The 19343-nt window shown below is 37.2% G+C and overlaps 1 protein-coding gene across 3 annotated transcripts in view; it reads right to left on the reverse strand.

The window, feature by feature from the left end:
- Positions 1–1349: 1349 nt before the first annotated feature.
- LOC131028862 (uncharacterized) overlaps positions 1350–19343 on the reverse strand; it is a 28224-nt gene continuing 10230 nt past the window's right edge. The window contains exons 2-3 of one of the 3 annotated variants that reach the window (XM_057959230.2): positions 18300–18447; positions 1350–1863 (exon numbers count right to left, since the gene is read on the reverse strand). In XM_057959230.2, the coding sequence (XP_057815213.2) occupies positions 1791–1863; positions 18300–18447 (221 nt within the window). In that variant the 3' untranslated portion in view covers positions 1350–1790. Of the gene's footprint in view, positions 1864–18299; positions 18490–19343 lie in introns of all 3 variants that reach the window. The other 2 variants (XM_057959229.2, XM_057959228.2) reach the window with 2 other exon arrangements.

Here is a 19343-nt window from a genome sequence, read left to right on the forward strand (position 1 = left end):
GCCTTTTTGACATTTCATTATCATCAACATGCTAATATGCAATTTCTCGACCCTTCTCAAGTTTCATGACAATCACAACAATGTGATGGCTTGTCGCTACATCTATTAAGATGACTCCATTCATATTATTTTACCTCCATGTACTTAATGAAATGTTTATTCGAACATAGTGAAAAGAGAACTGACTATTTTCACCTCCCCGTCACTATCAGCAACTATATTATAAGGTGTAATGCATACATGGAACTCCTAGCCTTTGTCACCAGCAGCCATACACATTCATGAGTTGTTGATCACTTTTGGCATGGCAACATAGTTACTTGCTTGACATATAAAGATAAGGCCTAAACTTGTTTTATGATTCTAAAAAAGGTTCCAATGTTATCTCCTCGAATTTGGAGATGTTTTGGGCTTTTGGACTTAGAAATACCTGAAATATTTGGTGTACATTCTCATCTTCTAGGCCTTTTGAAGACAATCGGGCTGTGCTTGCATATGATCCTTATTTTGATTTAAATCTCAATCTTGTTGCATCTTAAATGTTTGATGACATTGTGCATAGACATCCCAATGTATTAGAGTTGCTGCAAGAAGAATCATTATGGAAAGATTTTATAGAGTACAGCAAAGACAATGAACACCTACAATGCCAAACTAACAGCTATGGATGATTGAAGAATACGAAGAAATTTAGATATGGGCATAAATGATAACATGGTGAGGATTAATGTTAAAAGCAATAATACTCACGCAAGTGGCTTGAAACATTCAAGATATGCCAGATTCAGGATTTTGGTCATAGAATGTCCTTATTTCATTGATACAAATATTTATTTACATGTAAACAATGAGTTATTAGTGTGTCCCTTCCATATCATCTACAGTTGGCTTTTATTCCTTTATTGATTATATATCTATTAACCACAACTTAGGCATATAAAATTCTAAAATATAGATGGGTAAATAGAAAGCAGCACCCGCAGAATGGAAACTTAATCATCAAAAAATGCAAGAAAGGGTGTAATGAATACAATGGGAATCAGTAGGAAACGAAATATGCAATATTCTCCCTGCCTCTACAGATGTTTTGGAATTGTTCCCAGGTAATGACTTCTTAATCTGTGCCCTTTTCGAGTGAACAATATCATGATACCCATATTACACTATTCTTAATCTGCCATGTTCAATATCGAGATTCTTATTTTAAATAACCTTGAGATTCGGCATGAAAAGACAAAGCTTACAGTTACCATAAATTTTTTTATGAATTAGCTTAAACATTATATAAATACACGAGTTTTCTATGTTTAAAAACAAATGTAGAGCAAAATAATATTAACAGCCCTCAAGACGATGCAAATAATAAAGATCTCTAAAATGAAAAAAATATTGTTCTTAAAATATCTGTTTCCTCCCAATCATGAATCACTGAGTTTGATAGAAATATTGGTATTAATGCTACATAGTATTTTCCAAATGCCTTGTCATATTAAGATATGATCTTGTACTCCATCAAACCTTCTAGGTTTAGATACAATGATGATTTTTTTTGTTTTTTATCTTTTAAAATTCTTTCTTTTACCAAGGTGGAATCCTCTACTCAGTAATGAAAAGAAAATATGTGCAGATCTTAATACAAATTGGCACTTTTAGACTCGTTACCCAGATATCTGACCAATGCCTGATCATATAGGCTACACTTGCAGTCTATAGATGACATATACATCTTGAATAACAAATTAGAATGTAACTCTTCCTTCAAAAAATAAAGTGTCAAGAAACTTCACAGTTTACAACTTTGCTTTGCGTTCTTGTTCCAAGATGTAATTTTTCTTGTACTCCTCCAATACCTCATCATTTGTGCTGGAAGAATAAAGGAATACAATATCAAAGAAAGTACCACGGTTTGATAAATTTTCACATGACAAATGATACTCAACAGAACGAAAAAGATTTCTTCGTTTCATCCAACAACAATTGTCTTCTCAATTTTAATCTCTCCATGGTTGCAGATTCATCACAATACACGATTTCTTCATTCAAAACTAATAGAAAGTAGAGTTTTATGTTGAAAATTCATGTAAGAAGAATTCTAATACAAACTAATAAAAAGTAGTGTTTTATGTTGAAATTCATATGAGACAAATAAAAACAAAAAAAGATTTGCTGCACAAAGAAATTGAGAATGCCTTGATATTTTATATTTGGCATTTGTATAACCTTGAAACAGACGCCAAATTAACAAAAATGGATTGACCTATGTGTGAACATATTGCTTATAAAACTGAAATGAACTACATCTACAACATGCACCATTGCATTAGTCAGTAAATAAAGTCAAAACCATGTCCAATGTTAAAAGCAATTGCACTTCTGTATGTGTAAAGAAAATTGCACAAACAAATACAGCTAGCCTGCCACAAGTCAGATGTTTGCATGGAAGATAACATATATATGGAAGTGTTGTGACCATTTCACACATCGCCCCATTGCAAATGGGGACCCCCTCTTTTTGCTCGTTTTTTCGCTCGCTTTTCGCTTCGCTTTTAGGGTTTTGTTAGTCAGTCAATTGTCTGGATTTAGGGTCAAGCCTTAGGGTTTTAATTGCCATCTTTTTAGGCCAGAATCCAGTCAATTTTGAGAGCTTTTGAGCTTCTTTTGTAAGAATGCAAATTTTGAATGCAATGATTTCGCCAAAGTGGTCTATTTTCAATTGGAATTTTGAGTGCAGAGCTTAAATTTGTCTAAGTGTTGAAGGTGAAATGTGAATTTTTGTCCAATTGACTAATTTTGACCAAATTTTGACTTTTTTGATTTTTGATCCCGGGCGTTGGGAATGATTTGTTTTTGCCTCGGGAATTGATTAAACTTGTAAAATCATGATATTTTGGCCTGTAGGAGCAAAATCGCTCCTGTCCCTCAGTGAAGGACCGGAGCTACAAATCGAATATCGCTTTGTCCTTGCAGGATTTTAATGACCTAACGATTTGAAGATGTCCAAGGAGATATGTTTTATCAAATGAATACAACTTGAAGTGCCGTCGTGAAGGAGAATGGTCCAGAATGCCAAAATCGCTCCTGTCCCTCAGGAAGGGACCAGGGCGAAGTACATTGTAGCTCCCGTCCCTCTCCAAGGGACCAGAGCGATATTCTCCATAAGGCGAGATTCAGGCAAAGATCAAGTCAAGTTTATGTTTGAAGGCAAGAAAGGAGGTGAAATGAACTCATTGAAGATAAATTGAAGATCACCAAATGCCAACAAAGGACCAAAATGCTTAAGTTCGCTCCTGTCCCTCTCCAAGGGACCAGAGCGATTTTTGTTGTGGATGACTTTCTTGCCCAATTTGAATGGATCCCAAGGCATAGATGAATGGAAGGGTACATTACGAATCCGTTGAATATAAGTTTTGAAGATGATAAAGTGAAATGAGGCCTACAAAGACAAGGATCGCTCCTGTCCCTCTCCAAGGGACCAGGGCGATAGAATGGTTATATTGTCGTCCCTTCAAAATTCAAGACATTCTAAGACGAAGAACAAGGTGGCAAGGGCATTTCAAGGCATTTCGATCAAGCACGAAGTTACAAAGGTCGCCAAGTTGAAAGATTTGCACTAAAATATCTCAATTCGCTCCTGTCCCTCAGGGAGGGACCAGAGCGAAAGTTGCATAAAGGCATAAATCTTGAAAGTTTATCAAGCATCAAGCAATCAACGAGGATCAAAAGACTACGTTTTACACGATGATAGCAATTACAAGTTGGAGAACGCAAGCATAACCTCAAAGTATTGAAGTTCGCTCCTGTCCCTTGGGAAGGGACCAGAGCGATATTGAATGTATTGAACAATTCATGCAAAAATCACGTTAAGTCAAGACTTCACAAAGTTGTAAAAGGTTCAAGGCGTCTTTTGAAGGTGATATGCAAAAGTTTTGAACGTCAAAGTGTTATCAATTGAGCTAAAAGACTTATATCGCTCCTGTCCTTTGGACAAGGACCAAGGCGATTTTTACAAAAACACTTATGCTCCTTCAAAATCAAGACAATGCAAGGATTGGCGAAGTAAAGGACGTCCTTTGGAAGGCAATGAACGAAGAACGAAGATCAAATGTTTACAAATTTGAGCCAGGACATGGAGATCGCTCCTGTCCCTCTCCAAGGGACCAGGGCGATATTTGCCAAAACACATGATATCCTTTAAAGATCACGTTGAAATAAGGTTGCACAAGGTTTTAAACATCATTTGGAAGGCGATACAAAGGGAGATAGACGTTAAATATTACCAGTTTGAGCTTAAAATGGAGAAAAGACAAGGATCGCTCCTGTCCCTCTCCAAGGGACAAGGGCGATGATCCTTTAAACATCAAAATGCCTTGTGAAAATCAAGTGGGACGAGCATGGAATGAACAAGCAATGTTATTATTTGCCTTATGATGAAAATTGGAGTTCGAAGATGCAAGATCAACGTGAAAGTATGAAGATCGCTCCTGTCCCTCTCCAAGGGACCAGGGCGATAATGGTTATAAAGGCATTTGTTCGCACAAGCAAGACACTCAAACTCGAAGGACCCGACAAAATGGTTGATTTGAACATGGAGATGAAGACTTTGGACGTCGAAATTGCAAGAATCATGATGAAGTTGATGGATCGCTCCTGTCCCCCAGTCAGGGACCAGGGCGATGAGGTACGTATACTTCATTTTCAAAATATTTTGGCGCTCAAACAAACATTTTGAATTTATTTAAATGCTAGCAAAATCGATATTTAATTAAAAATGGCATTTAAATATTGCATTTGGTATTAATTAATTGTTTTTGCCTTGTAAGAAAAATCGAATTTATTCAATAATAATGAAGGCATTTAATAATTAATTAATTATTTTAATAAAAAATTAAATATAGCGCTTGGTGTTTTATGGAGGTCGGCTCTTGTTATTTATTCAAAAAATCGTTTAAATTGCCTTGTTTAATCACCAAGTCGGCCTATATGGTAATTGTGGTGTGAGCGCTATAAAGGGAGAGGTGAAAACCATTATTTTCACATTATCATTTTTACCTTTCCACATGCGATTTGAGGAAGACAAAGGAAAGTGCGAGTTGTATTCAAGGTGGTGCGATTTGGAGTTTACAAAGCAAGGTGGCGCTAATATCATCTAAGGTGGTGCGAATCCAAGTTTCCATTTGAAGCGAATTGTCAAAGGCATTGAGGAGATCACGTTGAAGACTATATATTTTCGATCTTTTGCCTAGGCGAATTTTCTTTATTTGCATTCTAGAGTTAGCTCTCTTTTGAGGTATGGCGATTTGATTTTATTGTTTTAATTTTGAATTGTTGATCGTCATATTTTAAATTTTGAATTTTGAATTTTGAATTCCTAGCTCAATCGTTATTTTTTTAGGAAATGATAACTCTAAAGACTTATCATGAGGTTTCCTAAAAATTTCATCTCTCTAATCTATGTTATTCATTGCAAAATCTAGTTCTCATTATGAAATGTTGTGTAGGTATGGCAACCCCGAAGGCGGGAGCATCCACCAGTCGTTCAGCTCTCATGAAAGAAGATCAAAAGACCGAAGAAGTGGAGACCAAGATCGTGTCGAAGTGGAGCAACATTGGAGATACAAATTTAGGCAACTTCAGCACGAAGAAGTTTCGAGAGGTCCCTTACATTGGCAAGCCATCACCTGTCGCCCGGAGAATAATAGAGAGTGGCATCATTAAGGCGGCCGGCTTTCCTCCAACTGTTCAGTGCCATGAGTTGATGATCGAGTGTGCTCGTCACTATAATCCACAGTCCAGGACGATCGTGTCTAATGAGGGAAACACTTTGGCGTACCTTTCAGAGGAAGCTATAAGTGAAGCTTTCCATCTTCCAGAGCACAGGGACATGATATACAAGAGCATAGAAGGAGCCAAATCAGTGTACGAAGATGATCCAGATGCTTGCCTAAGCATAATTAATAAGAACTGGCTACTCAAGAGCCGTCCCCGTTTAAGCAAGGTCCCGAACACACCGCAAAGGATTGATTTCCAGGAGGAGTACAGAGATTTGATTACCATGCTCAACCGAGTTACAGGAGCCCCTCATGCCTTCTATTTTGAGAAGTGGATGTTTTACTTCATCCAGGTGATCGTTCAAGGGAAAGGTACGATACATTGGGCTAGGATGATTAGCCATTGCTTAGACGTACAGTTGAGGAGACTCAAGGCTACTAAGTCCTTCCACATGAGTTCATATGTCATTTATGCCTTGATTAGGAGTGTTGAGTACGCAGGACTACCTCACAAAGGAGTGATTGGAAGAGGACCCAGCGAGGTCAGAGCTTGTGATTCCTATGCCTACTTGCATCATCCGCCAGGGAGCAACTATAAGTTGGTTAATGATACTTTCACAATGAACATCACAAGGACGTTGCAAGGAGGAATTCACAACAGGTTATCTCAGGATGCCCAGGAATTCATAAAGTGGTACGGTGCTTGGTTCATTCAGTTTCCCAAGTTCACTTATATTAGAGTGCATGGATGTCCTTTACCTCCATACATGTTGCCGAGATATCTGACAGACAGAATTGTGTTACTTGAAGTAACAAGACAGTTGGCAGCATATGTGAAGGCATTCAGACACAGACATCAGAATGGAGTTCCAGTACCTATCATTTTGGGTAATTCAGTTGAGGTATGTCCTAATGCTTTAGCCATGGATGACGCAGAGAAGGAGTTAGCCTTGTATTCTTTTCCATCTTTTGCTTTGAGAGAAAGCTTTGATCCACATGGACATTTAGAGGAGACAGTCGGCAGAAGGTTTAGGCATGAGTACCAAATAGAAGATTTTATGATGAACCTCCTAGATGATCTTGAAGTAAAACGAAAAATGCATTCTAGATTGCCTTTGGATTTCATCAGGAAATGCAAGATTTACAGAGTGGCCGACCAAGCTCGGGACAGTGGCAGACATATCCAGTCTTCCTATGATTGAGAAAGCAAATCAATAAGGTTGGATTGGAATGAGCCCGAGATCGTGGATTTAGATACTTTGATGGCACCAGTTTTGTCTTGTACTCGCAGATGGGTTGACATACAACATCAGAAGTTGAGAGAACAAGGCATAGCTATGACTTTCACTTTGGAAGAGAAACCAGCCGAAGGTGGAGCTAGTATGAGTGAAGGCAATCCTAATCCTAGAAATTCGGGTGAAGGAAACCTTCGATGTGCCAGTGAGGGCAATCTCCATCCAAGAGGTTCGAAGAGGAAAGAGAGACCTGGAAAGAGAGAATCTTCCAAGAAGAAACAAGAGGCTAACAGAGATCGATCGTCCGGTATTTCTTCTAGACCTGAGAAGAGAACAATTCAAGTGGAAGAATCCATGGAGTCGATGGTACAGAACGATAGGCAGGAGGAAGGACAAGCACAACAAGGGTCACCAGATGGATCTCTCCAAGACTATGAGTTAGATGAAGACAAAGAAGACAATGAAATATCATCTCCTCCCAGACAAGAAGAAATAGTACATAAGGAAATTCAAGTTCAAGAGACAAGATCGATTGTCCCAGATTGGTTGAAGGAAAGATTAACCAAGGTGATCGTAGTAGAGGACGAGGACAGTGCAATTGATTTAGAGAGCCTTGTTGGACGTTCTCACGAAGTAACAGAGAAGAGAAAGGCTACTATGATGTCCAAGATGATTCGAGATGAGACTGGATCTAGAAAACTGCAGATAGCTACACCAGCAGTAGACAAATATGAAGGTGAGATCCTAGCAGAGGAATATGATATACAAACATTTGAGCTAGGACCATCTACAGCAGAGCAGACTTTAGATGATGCCACCGATTCATTTGAGGCATTGAAAGACAAGCTTAGAGAAGAAATGGAGAAGAACAGAAAGCTTGAGAGAGAGGTCGGTGCATGGAGGACTTATTTCAGTCACATCAATGAACCTTTGGGACGTCAGGATCCAGCTAGATCACCAGTGCAAGCACTTCCACTTCAATCAATCAGTGAGGCAGAAAGATTCAGGAACATGGTCCAACGCACAAGTAATTGGATGGATAGATCTCATACAGTGGCCATAGAATTTGTAACAAGGATGATGAAGATTATTCATCAAGCTATCCAGGTTCTTGAGATAATCCACAATTTGATGATAACAGTAGCTGCATTCGCCCATACCAAGGATGTTATCATTCCTGTCTTGAAGGTAATTAGACACACATCAAGGAAAGTTTTAGCGCAAGAGAAGATCTTGGATGGAGAATCTCACAGTTTGTTTCAGTGGTCAACCTTGCTCCATATGAAGAGTGTTTTCTTCGAGGACATCAGTGTTAGATGTGGCCAAGTTGAGGAGGTGATCAATCCGATCCAGGACAGAGTATTTGAGGTACTTCGTACCATTCTTGGCAGAAGGATCGAGGTCGAGACAAATGTGGATATGCAGGAGTTAGAGGATAGAATCAAGGTCATCTTTTGCAAGGACGCAAATGTTACAGATGAGCAGTATGATCAGATGTTTGCCACCATGCTCTTGATTGAAAGAACAAAGGAACTTGAATCTACTTGGGACGCAGCTCTTCTAGATGCATTCGATCAGATCATCCACTTGGAAGAGAGTATGAAGAATCTTCCCGAGATTCCAATTGCAGAAATCGAAGGAATCGTGACAAGATTCATTGCATATGCCAAAAAAGAACATTGGAAAGGGAATAAGGTTCTAGATGAAAGGTTGTTATAGATGACATGGCATCTTATTTGTTATTGGTTTATGTCTCCTAGGTTTTTGTGCCGAATTTAATATTTGGCTATGTATTTAATATTGTTCAGTAAAAAGGAGGCCATTTGTAACAAACCCTAATTAGGGTTTAGGTGTCATGATCTTGACCGTTGATCTACTTTCGATCTGGACCTTTCATTGTAATTGGGGATGCTATTTATACCCCCATTTTTCATTTCATTTGGTAATAGTTAATAGTAAATAGTTGATGTAATAGAGAAGAGAGATAGCTAAGAGATTAGAAGTTAGAAGCAATTTTATTTTGTAGCAAGATTGAGTTTTGAAGAGAGGAATTCAAGCAATTGTTGTACATGATGACTTGGAAATCAATAAAATATTGAAGTTATGGTGTTTTGTTGCAACTTTCTTGGTTATCTTCATGGTTGTTTAACTTACTTGAATCATGCTCAATCAAAGTAGTGTGTTAATTTGAAGGACATTGTGTGAGACTTGATCTTTGGTAGGATTCGTAATCCAAACCACTAGCTTCTTGCTGATTGTAGGAACGCCTTGCGTGGTCGACTGGAGAATACTTTGAGTCCCTTAATCTTCAATCATTATTGTATCTTAGATATGTACCTTCATGGTAGTGTCTTTGATCTTTGATGCATTGAATATCATTTTGCTACCTTAGAAGATCGCATCAATTTCAATTGAGTTGTTATCTTATGGCAAAATTGAAGTTGGTTGAATCTTGCCAAGTCTTGTCTACACGAAGTCATTCTTAGGGTTAGATTAGATTAGACCTCTTTCAAACCCTACTCTTTTGTTATTTTTGAAAGTTTCCTTAGTTTAGCAAATCTTGAACTTTCGGAATGCGTAAGACCCCTTGAAGGAAACAGCAAATCACATCATACCGCTGGAAGCTTGTCCACACGTAGAGACCCTACTAACAGAACCTTGGAGTCTTCCTAACTGATCCTTTATGCGAATCTTCAGCAGTTAGAGACTATTTTCTCAAGAGAGGATAAGATGCCTATTGGTATTTTATTCTGTGTATGATGGTGTACAAAATACATGTCAACAGGAAGGCAGCCCCTTAATGATTGTCTATTATTCTTTCACATCAAACTTCATACGAAATCTATAAAGCTTGTCCTTAATCCCTTTGGAAATAATATTTTAGTTGATCTTAAGCTCCAGGACAGATGCATTTGATTTCCTGGTTCTGTAAATACTGTTTGATGTAGCTATGATAAACCTTAATAAGTTTAGTCTTGCCATCAAGCATGGCATGCTTCGCAAGTTAGATAGCATTTGATAGTCAGATCTGTGGATTCAGATCACCTAGCATCCTTCAAAGCCATATTGTTTTACAAGATGCACTAACAGTTGTTTTGTACTCTGCATTAAGGAGTTGCAAAATGAATAGCAGCTAATAAAATTTAATGCAAGTTGCAGAGATAAGATACATATAAAAAATTAGCTTAAGGTCATCTTTGTGAACAAGCATATATCTGGTCTGATAGTGGTAATCTATGTATGGTTCCTTAGTAACTGTCAGAACTAGTAACATTACACTCAAAAACCTTGTGATTAACCTGAGAAATCACTGCACATTGCATTTGTATGTGGTCCCATGAGTATGTATATTTGTGTGGCTGATTTTTAGAGACAAAAAATACAGAGCAAAGGCAGACTGAATTTTTTTTTGTTTAGGATTTGGGATAGGGCATTTTAAATCTGTCATAAGTTTTACTTTGAATTTATGAAGTTAAAATTTTAAACCATTATGAGGATTTTTCTTCTAACTTATACTCTAATAAGGGTTTAGGTGGAAAACACATGGCTGCCCTTAAAATATTACGTCATGCCTCATGCTAGAACAATGTACTCTTTTCAGGTCATCCATATGCTTTTTAACATAAACCCTCTAAGAATCTCATTAAAAGGCTGGGAGAAGTTAAGCAAAGTGTAAGCTTCTTAAGTAGTTAAAATAGATGGAATACTCGCAGAGTACTCAGCGAGTTTTGAAAAACTCATGAGTTTTTTTGCTCAGTGAGTATTTACACCATTTACTCACAAAAAAAAATCATCGTGTTTTTGGTGAGTTTTTCACAAAAACTCGGCAAGTCTGGCAGAAACTCAGCTGCATAAAAAAAAGAGGCCCAAACATGTCAAAAAAATTATCTAAATTTATTTTTTCAGGTCAGCGTCATTCTCTTCATCAGAATATATACATGAAATATAACATTTAAGTATAAGATTTCTTATACTTTAAGTTATATTTCAAGTATATATTGGCAAGATGTTTGAGAGTGGTTTCAAATCTCTAGAAGTTATAATGCAAATTCTAGGTTTTAGAAGATCTTTTAAAGTTTCTGACTTAGTCAAATTTCAGTAATCAGTAGGCTCTTTACTCGCTCTCTCTATCTCACTCGCTTTATATGCCCTGAATTTTAGACCTATCTATCACTCTCTATCCCCTCTCTCTACCACTCTTTATCTCACTCTCTCCTCTCTCCCCCAAGATCTGGACCATCTCTCTACCCCTCACTCTCTCACCCTCAGACCCCTGCAAGGGGTGCTACCTTCAACCTCATTTTGGTGAGGTGGAGGAGCCACATCGGACTCCTAGGACTAGATCCTCTAGTTCTATCTCTCCCCTGGTTTTCACGAGAGCTGGGAAGAGGAAGATGTAAAATATTTTGATGTAATATTTACTTTTCGTTTTACAAAAACAATTTTCATTTTGTTTTTGTCTATCAACCATCAGCATTCCACAAGAGGATGCCATTTGTACCCAATTTGCATTTAAATCAATCAAATATCTAGACTTAGTTTGTTTCTTTTGTGTACTCATTTATTGACTCATTGGATGCATCTCGTTGAATTTTGCAAAAAAAATGCATTTCTAGTTAAATTTAAACAATTTTTTAAGTTGTTGTTTTTGCTGAGTTTTCACCAAGTTTTTTTTTTGGGCCTTGGCAAGTTTTCCAACTATGGTTAAAACAGTTGACAAGAGTAAAACTCAACTTGGATGATGCTGCCAAAGGCAATCCAGGTAATGTGGGGGCAGGCTTTGTGGTAAGAGACACAAATTGGAAATTTCTTTTTGGTAGCTCTCGATATTTCGATAATTAAACTAACAATCATGCAGAGAGGTCAGCACTTCTGTTAGGGATATAGACCTCTGTGTCAGCAGGATATAAAGACAGAGAAATACAAGGAGAATCACAAATAGTTATAAATGCAACCATCAAAGACTCCTGTCAAAACTGGCAGCTTAAATAGATACTGGAAGTTCTGCAATGGTAACCGAAAGAATATCCTGCAAAATTTCTGATTGCCATCAAGAGAAAAATACACAACTAATCTTTTCAATAATTTTGGTGCAACTCAAGCTTATTTATCTCTCTTAGAAAGTATGGTCGAGTATGATTGACAATCTCTTAGTGATATTATGATCAAAGATAGTGAATAATTACAAGGAATGTAGTTAATTTTGTAGATTGCAAGTGGCGGTGGCTGGCAGTGACATTGGGAATAGTGTGCTCTTCGCATGCTATGTCTCTATGTTTATATGTGTTTCTGACTACTCCAATATGAGATCTATGTCTACCATTTGCATGTCTTTGGCGCTTCCGCAATGGTATGTGTTACAAGGGCAAGTGGTTCCAAACAACAAGATCCTTTGAGGAGGGGTCTGTTATTAGGTGGGAGACTGCAAAATATTTTCAATTGCAAAACCTCTGTTGATATGAGGATGGTGAAGACTATATTAGGTCAGGAGGGTTTGGTGGATTATGGTCTGCTTCAGTTATATGCCACAATAAAGACAGATTTCAAAGAGAAAATGCAAGAGATAGTTTGATAGATCAGCTTTGTGACTACATTTTAGAGTTGCTAGTTCCTAATGGGATGGATATTGCAAATTTTCTTCAATAGGATTTCCATTGGTTAGGTAGAATATGGTTTGTAAGCATCACTTTAGGTTGTCCCACTGTTTGCTCGACGTTGTAAATATCTCTTAATGACAAGACTTATGTATTAAGATTAGGATTTAGAAGCATGACACCATCTGTGACTTCAAATGAGGTGTTCTCTCCTGAACAATTTGATATTTCCTTTTGGTTCACTCTTAATATTCTCATATTCTTGCAAAGTCTAAAGAAGATGTTGCCCCTTGACTTGATAAGGAGACCTTGGGGCCTTATAAAGAGATTTCAAGCTTGACACATTACAAATTTTACTGTGGAGATGATGTCTCTAGATCATAAGGATAAGAGGGCGTTGGGATTACTAGATTGGTTCTTCCACAAAGCTTCGTTTCATAGTCCTTTTGACTATAGCTTTTTAAGATCTCCTTTGTCATGCCTTGTTTTCTTGTTTGGGTTTTCCTTTGTTTCTTTATTTGATGTTGCTTCCATGTTATGGATTTGGCTTCCTTTGGCACATATGTGCCCACATTCCCATGGTTTCTTACATTTGAAGCACAAGTTCCTCCTCCTTAAGTCTTCACGTTGTTTTTTGATGTTCTCTTTTTTGCACACATGCCCACGCTCCCATGGCTCTTTACAATGGTAGCATAGTTTTCCTTTTTGGTATTCCCCCTCATGCCTATCTTCTTTATGGGAATACTTAGGGTATGTGTTTGGTGCAAGGCCTTTGGGCTTATCTTTTGATGAGGGAGTATCAAATTTCATTGCCTTTTGAATGGCTTCCTCGAGGTTTGCTAGGTCCATGGCATTTACTATGCTTCGAACTGATTCTTTCAATTCCTCCACAAAGAGGTAAGTGAGTCTCTCTTGAGATATTTTTGGTACCATGATAGACAACTTTTAGAATTTGGTGGCAAACTCTTCCACAATTCCTTGTTGCTTTGGTTGATTTAATTCATTGAAGTTCCATTGTGGATGCCTTTGATCAAATCTTTTGATGAGCTTCTCTGTAAATTCATCATATGTGGTTATGTGTTGATGTCCTTGGGTGATGAGGCCATGGTGCCACCATTCATGGGTTGTTCCCATCAAATGGAGCACTACAAATTTGATAGCATTTTCCTCTGTCATGGGGTTTAGTGAAAGATAAGTGTCCAACTTTTGGACCCATGAATGGGCTGTGAATTTTCCAAATCCATCAAAGCTAGGAAGGGTTATCGTACTCACCCTTTCCTTTAGGTCCTTGTTGTGTTGCCTTTTGCTTTTCTTATTAGGGATGGCTCTCATCTTGGCATCACAATAATAATCATTAAAAGAGACATCCCTCTTTAATTCAAGGTCAAGTCTAGAGTATGCTTCTAAAATTTCCTCAACATTATCCCTTGGTGCGGTGTTTGCTTCTTCTTCTTCCTCATACTCCTCCCTAGATAGTAAAGGTGCTCTTGTTGGCCTAGGGTTGGATAGCTTTGGGAAGATATTATTATTATTCTCAGAGCGGTTGGAGTTAGTATCCCTTCCATTGGTTTGGTTGGGTCGAGAATAATTGCTACTTATATTTTGAATGGCTTAAAGGAGGAGTTGTTTGGTTCTTTCATTCCTCTCATTCTATTCCCTAAGGGCTTGAGTGCTTTGAGTGATTTGTTCCATGAAGGCCCTCAACTCATTGCTCAATCGTTCGCCCATAGTGTTATTTGGTGTAGGATGGTTGGTAGACGCAAGCCTTCTTCTTTCCCTTTCTAAGGCCCTTTGAGCCCTTTGGCTATTTTGCATCAACTACCTTTCACTAGATGGCAAGAAAGATGCTTTGTTACCAATTGTAATGTCCCCTTTTTGATCTATCCTAGAATTTGCCTATGAATCACAAATACAACAAATTAGGGTTAGGGTTACATCTTACCCAGCAACATATCTCTTTGAATAGTGTGATCCTAGATTTGATTCCTGCAATAATAACATAAGAAACATATACACCTATATATATCCCCAATTTGGGTTAGCCAATAACACATGGTATTCATATAATATCTATAGCATCATTTCAAATACATTAAGGTGTGGGAGAAGAAGTATGGTAGGTCCACCCAAAGTCATCCCACACTAAGCCGAAGAGCGAGACTTTGGCCCTCTAGGCCCCAATGGCAGGCAACATGGACATCCACTTGGGGTCCTTGCCTAGTGGGGTGCTTGTACCTGTTTTCCCTATCCATACTTCACCTCTAAGGTTATTATCCAACACTATAGGTCTGAGAGGAGATCGTATGGTGGTTCCTTGATCTAACTATCTAAGCCTAAGAGCGAAACTTTGGCCCTCTTGGTCACCAATGTTAAGCAACATGGACATCCATCTGAGGTCCCTAGTTATTATAAATGTATACTTATACAAGAGATGATTATTGGCAATCAATAGATTAATGAATAGATAATACAACACAGGTTACATCAAATTATTAGATACTGACTATAATAGGCCTTGATCGGCCAATGAGAATCTAATTATTTTATTCCTACTAAATGCTCAGTTAGCACGTATTGTTGATAGATGGTGGACTGCTATCTATTGATGAAGATTGTGGAAGTTGTCCATCTGAAGGTTGGGGATATATTGATCTATAATTCTCTTGTTTGATTCCCCCTTTGCCTTGATGTTGGATAGTTCTCTATACCTCTCGCAAACTATTGGGGAGTTGTGCCCTTCTCTAAGGTTGCAATGATTGGGAGGAATGTGCCCCTCGATTGATGCGTCTTGGAAACCATCATCTCTTAACAGACCATTTGTTAAGAACCCGAATTTAGTTATGCCTTAATTAATTTATCATTTGTGAGAATGATTCAAGGGTGATTGAACTTGTTCTCCAATTCATTGCCAATCGAACCTTGTCTCTATTTCACTGATAATCGGACCTTGTTTTCCATCATGACTGAAAAACCATTGCATCAAATACTCTTGTAGGTGATTGGGATTATATGAAAAGACTATTTCATTCGCAGCTTTTTATTGTGAATGGATGTCAAGTCGAGGATATGACAATCTAACACTGCAAAAGTAGTTAGTAGAAGAGATCAAGATGGGACAATAGCAAGTTAACTAGAAGAATCACACTTGACTTGGTATTGATACAAATCCAAGGATCAACTGTCAACAAATAGACAAAAAGGGACATGAAAACTAAGTTTTGTAGGGGTCCCAAAACAAGTTTCCATGGAGCACTCACTCTAAGGAGAGTTCAAGAGGAATCATTTTATCCTTTTTTAAGGGCTCATATATTTTTATGAGCGTTTGAATATTTATTTTTCATTTTGTCTAAGAACGTCCTTGTACTTTGAAATGCATGCTCATGTTAGATTTGCACACACATCAAAGTGAAGGCAAAGTGTAATGGTGAAATTTGCATAATTATGATATTTCCCATTTAGTTTCATGTCTTTCTTGATGAGAGTGTCTTAATGTATTATTGTATTGACAAGTTGCATGCTCTTGTGTTAGACTTGGATCACAACCTGATCCCTACTCATCTCTATTTCACCCCTATTTGCACGGACTCCCATACATTTGTTCCCTTCAAATCGTTTCCACAAGATGTTGAATAGACCTAAGACATCCTAGCAGAGCTAAATAAAGGCCAAATTTCAATGTCCCTACTACCTTCCTACTAGGCATTATGAGCCAACGTAGCACATGCTTCATGCAACATGTTGATATGTCATGGTATTCCAAACATTCATCCTACAATTAAACATTCACTTGTTGAAATTAACATAATTTATTTTTTCTTTCTATCTTTCTAGCATACTAGAACTAAGTGCTCTTCTTTTTTCTTTTATACAGCAAAACAGTCCAAGTGACTCTTTATTCCTTTTTCTAGCATATATTCTAAGTTTTGTATTCTTCATAGCAAATGAGGTCTTTTCTAACAAATGAGGTCTTTTCTAACACCTCAAATGTTCCATCATCTGACATTTACAAGATGTGTAAATAATGTATCTAGTATCTACTTCAGATTCTATTGGTAATCATTCAAAACTTCATTTTGAGTCATTTGTTTGCCAGTCAATTGTCAATTAATCCTCGACTTGCCTCATGTTCAAGAAAATTGTTGTCCTTCCAATTAGTCCACACAAAAGTTTTGTCCTGTCATGATCCTGTTTTTTAACAATTTTGCAGGATGAAGATGATTTCCTTGAGCCTGATAACGAATAAATAATGTTGGTGTTCGAGGAGAGATTTCAGAAGAAAGAACAACTCGGCAGACAAGAACACAAGCAATAATGTGAACTCTGCCTTTGAAAGTAATTGATGGTAATGGCAAAGACAACAAAAGATTAACATCCAAGGAGAAGAGTTACACATGCACAATGTGGCAAACCTTTTATTGATCACACCAAGCAAGAAAGAGGATGAAATCAATCAATATAGGCACCATTTCTAGATAGCAAAGCTGTTATAAAAAGGTGCCTAAGAAGTGGCAATAAGTGGAGAAAAGCATGCCTAAGAGGTAGAAAGGAAACAAAACAAAGTAGGGCACACTTTTCTAGTGGCAAAGCCACCTCCAAGTTCTGCCTAAGGATGCAAATAGCTCATAAAACTGTACCCAAACATATATAAAAGTCACAAGTACTTAATTGATCGATGCCAACACCTAAAAAGTGCACAAACTTGAGGGGTAGACTCTAAACATGAGTTAGGTGCACTTTTATATGGTTAAGCCATTCAAAAATTCCACATGTAATAAAAAAAGTGGTAATAATTTAAGTGATCTCTGCCAAGGATTAAAAGGACAAATAATTAAACTATGCAGTACAACGTACTTTACGCACTTTTGACTAAATGTTGACCATCTAAACTTTTGAATACGTACTACTCCATGACTTCTCCTGATGAGACTTTATTACATGATATGAAATAAACTTCAAATGGCAATAACCCTAGTACAAATATATAAAGCCAAAATATATGAAAATTTTAATTTATACCATATAATGAACATTACATCCACAGTTAAAAGAAATTAGAACCCAAACACAAAAGCTACTTATATTATTAACCATGCCAATGTAAATATCATAGGGCAATTCCCATTTCCTTTTAATAGAGTGGCCTAGCTTCCCAGCAGGCAACCCTTGGAATGTACTGCTTGAACAGTTTCACAGCCTGCCAGTAATCAATATAATTTTCTGTCTAACCCAAGAAGCCAATGCTATAGATGTACATTTTGTCCGAATTGCTTATAAAAATGACATAAGTTGTCATTCACATTAGAATTATTTCACTTGTTTCTTCTTTTCCCTCAATACTTATAAATTTATGATTAACTACATTCCTTTTTTCAAATTTTGGTCCAATTATAACAAGGTTTTGATGTTTTCTGAAATAATATAGGCCTTCTCCACAATAGCACCCAACAATAAAACCAAGCTATGGATAATAAAATTGGTCTCTTTTTCGCACATGAAGTTATCTAGGAACATTATCTAACCCTGTGAGAATTTAATCATTTAGCCAACCTAACAAAGTATATCATTTAGCATTATCCATATGATTTGAATATATAGCAAAAGAAAAAATCAAGTAAAGCTTCTAAGAAAAAATGATAAGCTAAATGCAGTCAAACACCTTTAGAAATCACAACACCGTAAGCCACTTTGACCTGGGCACTTACTATTGGTGAAGGCAGGTATTCAACTTCTTTGCTTGTTCTCGACATCTCCAAGCTACAGAGAGTGTTCTTCCTCGAGCACATTCAGCAAATATTGCAGCATAGTGATCACACTCTTTGAGAGCTCTGTCCTTCATTTTGCTGCGAAGAGCTGGCAAGCTTCCCGAGTTAGACTCTGAACCTGACCATAAACCTCCTCCCATTCAACAGTTCCATAGCCCTCTTTCTTCAGTTATCACTTTTACTTTTTCATCTTATATGTTAACAAATCAAACTTCCATCCAAAACTCATGAGAAAGAAAAGCATTTACAAATTTGAGAAGAATATACCAGAAATGCAAGATCTTAAAATGAATGGGAATTAAGACATCTCACATAAACGTTGTTTTGAAAGGGATTCTAGCTTGGATCTCTAGTTCTTCTTATCAAATTCCACTGATGCATCAAGAAAGTACTAGCCTGATTGGCTACAACATTTTATATAATTATTCATGAACTAAAATCTAAAGTTCTTATTCCATGTAACCCTACATTCTTGATTCAGCATTCCTAACCTATGGAGGTTCTACAAACACAGAGACTACCATATGGCCATGACTTATGTCTGAGCCATATTTGGCACTGATAAGAAAATGTTGACTGGAAATAAGAATATTATAGCAAACAACAATTTTCCAGGCATCCAAATGAAGAAGGGTCATAGAAAGTGAACAGTCAAACCTTTGTTGACACAAAAATTTAAAATAATGGGACACTCAAGGAAGGCCTTTATATTTTCCCCATACAAGCTGCCTAGAGGCTAAGCATGCTGCTGCATTGAGTATATAATATAAATTTTATAAGCCTTTACTCTGTCAACTTCCTTTTTGGATATATTTTACCAATATTGTTAATAGAAGAGTTAATTTCTTGTTCAATTCATTGTGCTTGCCCTTGCGTTAGGGGTTCTCTCTTGCTTTAGAATGTTGGTTTAAAACTGAAGTTGAACAAAATAGCTTATTGAAAAAATGCATACAAGATGTTTAATGATTATATATCCATACCTCT

The sequence above is a fragment of the Cryptomeria japonica genome, chromosome 8, assembly GCF_030272615.1.
Source record: "Cryptomeria japonica chromosome 8, Sugi_1.0, whole genome shotgun sequence".
NCBI lineage: Eukaryota > Viridiplantae > Streptophyta > Pinopsida > Cupressales > Cupressaceae > Cryptomeria > Cryptomeria japonica.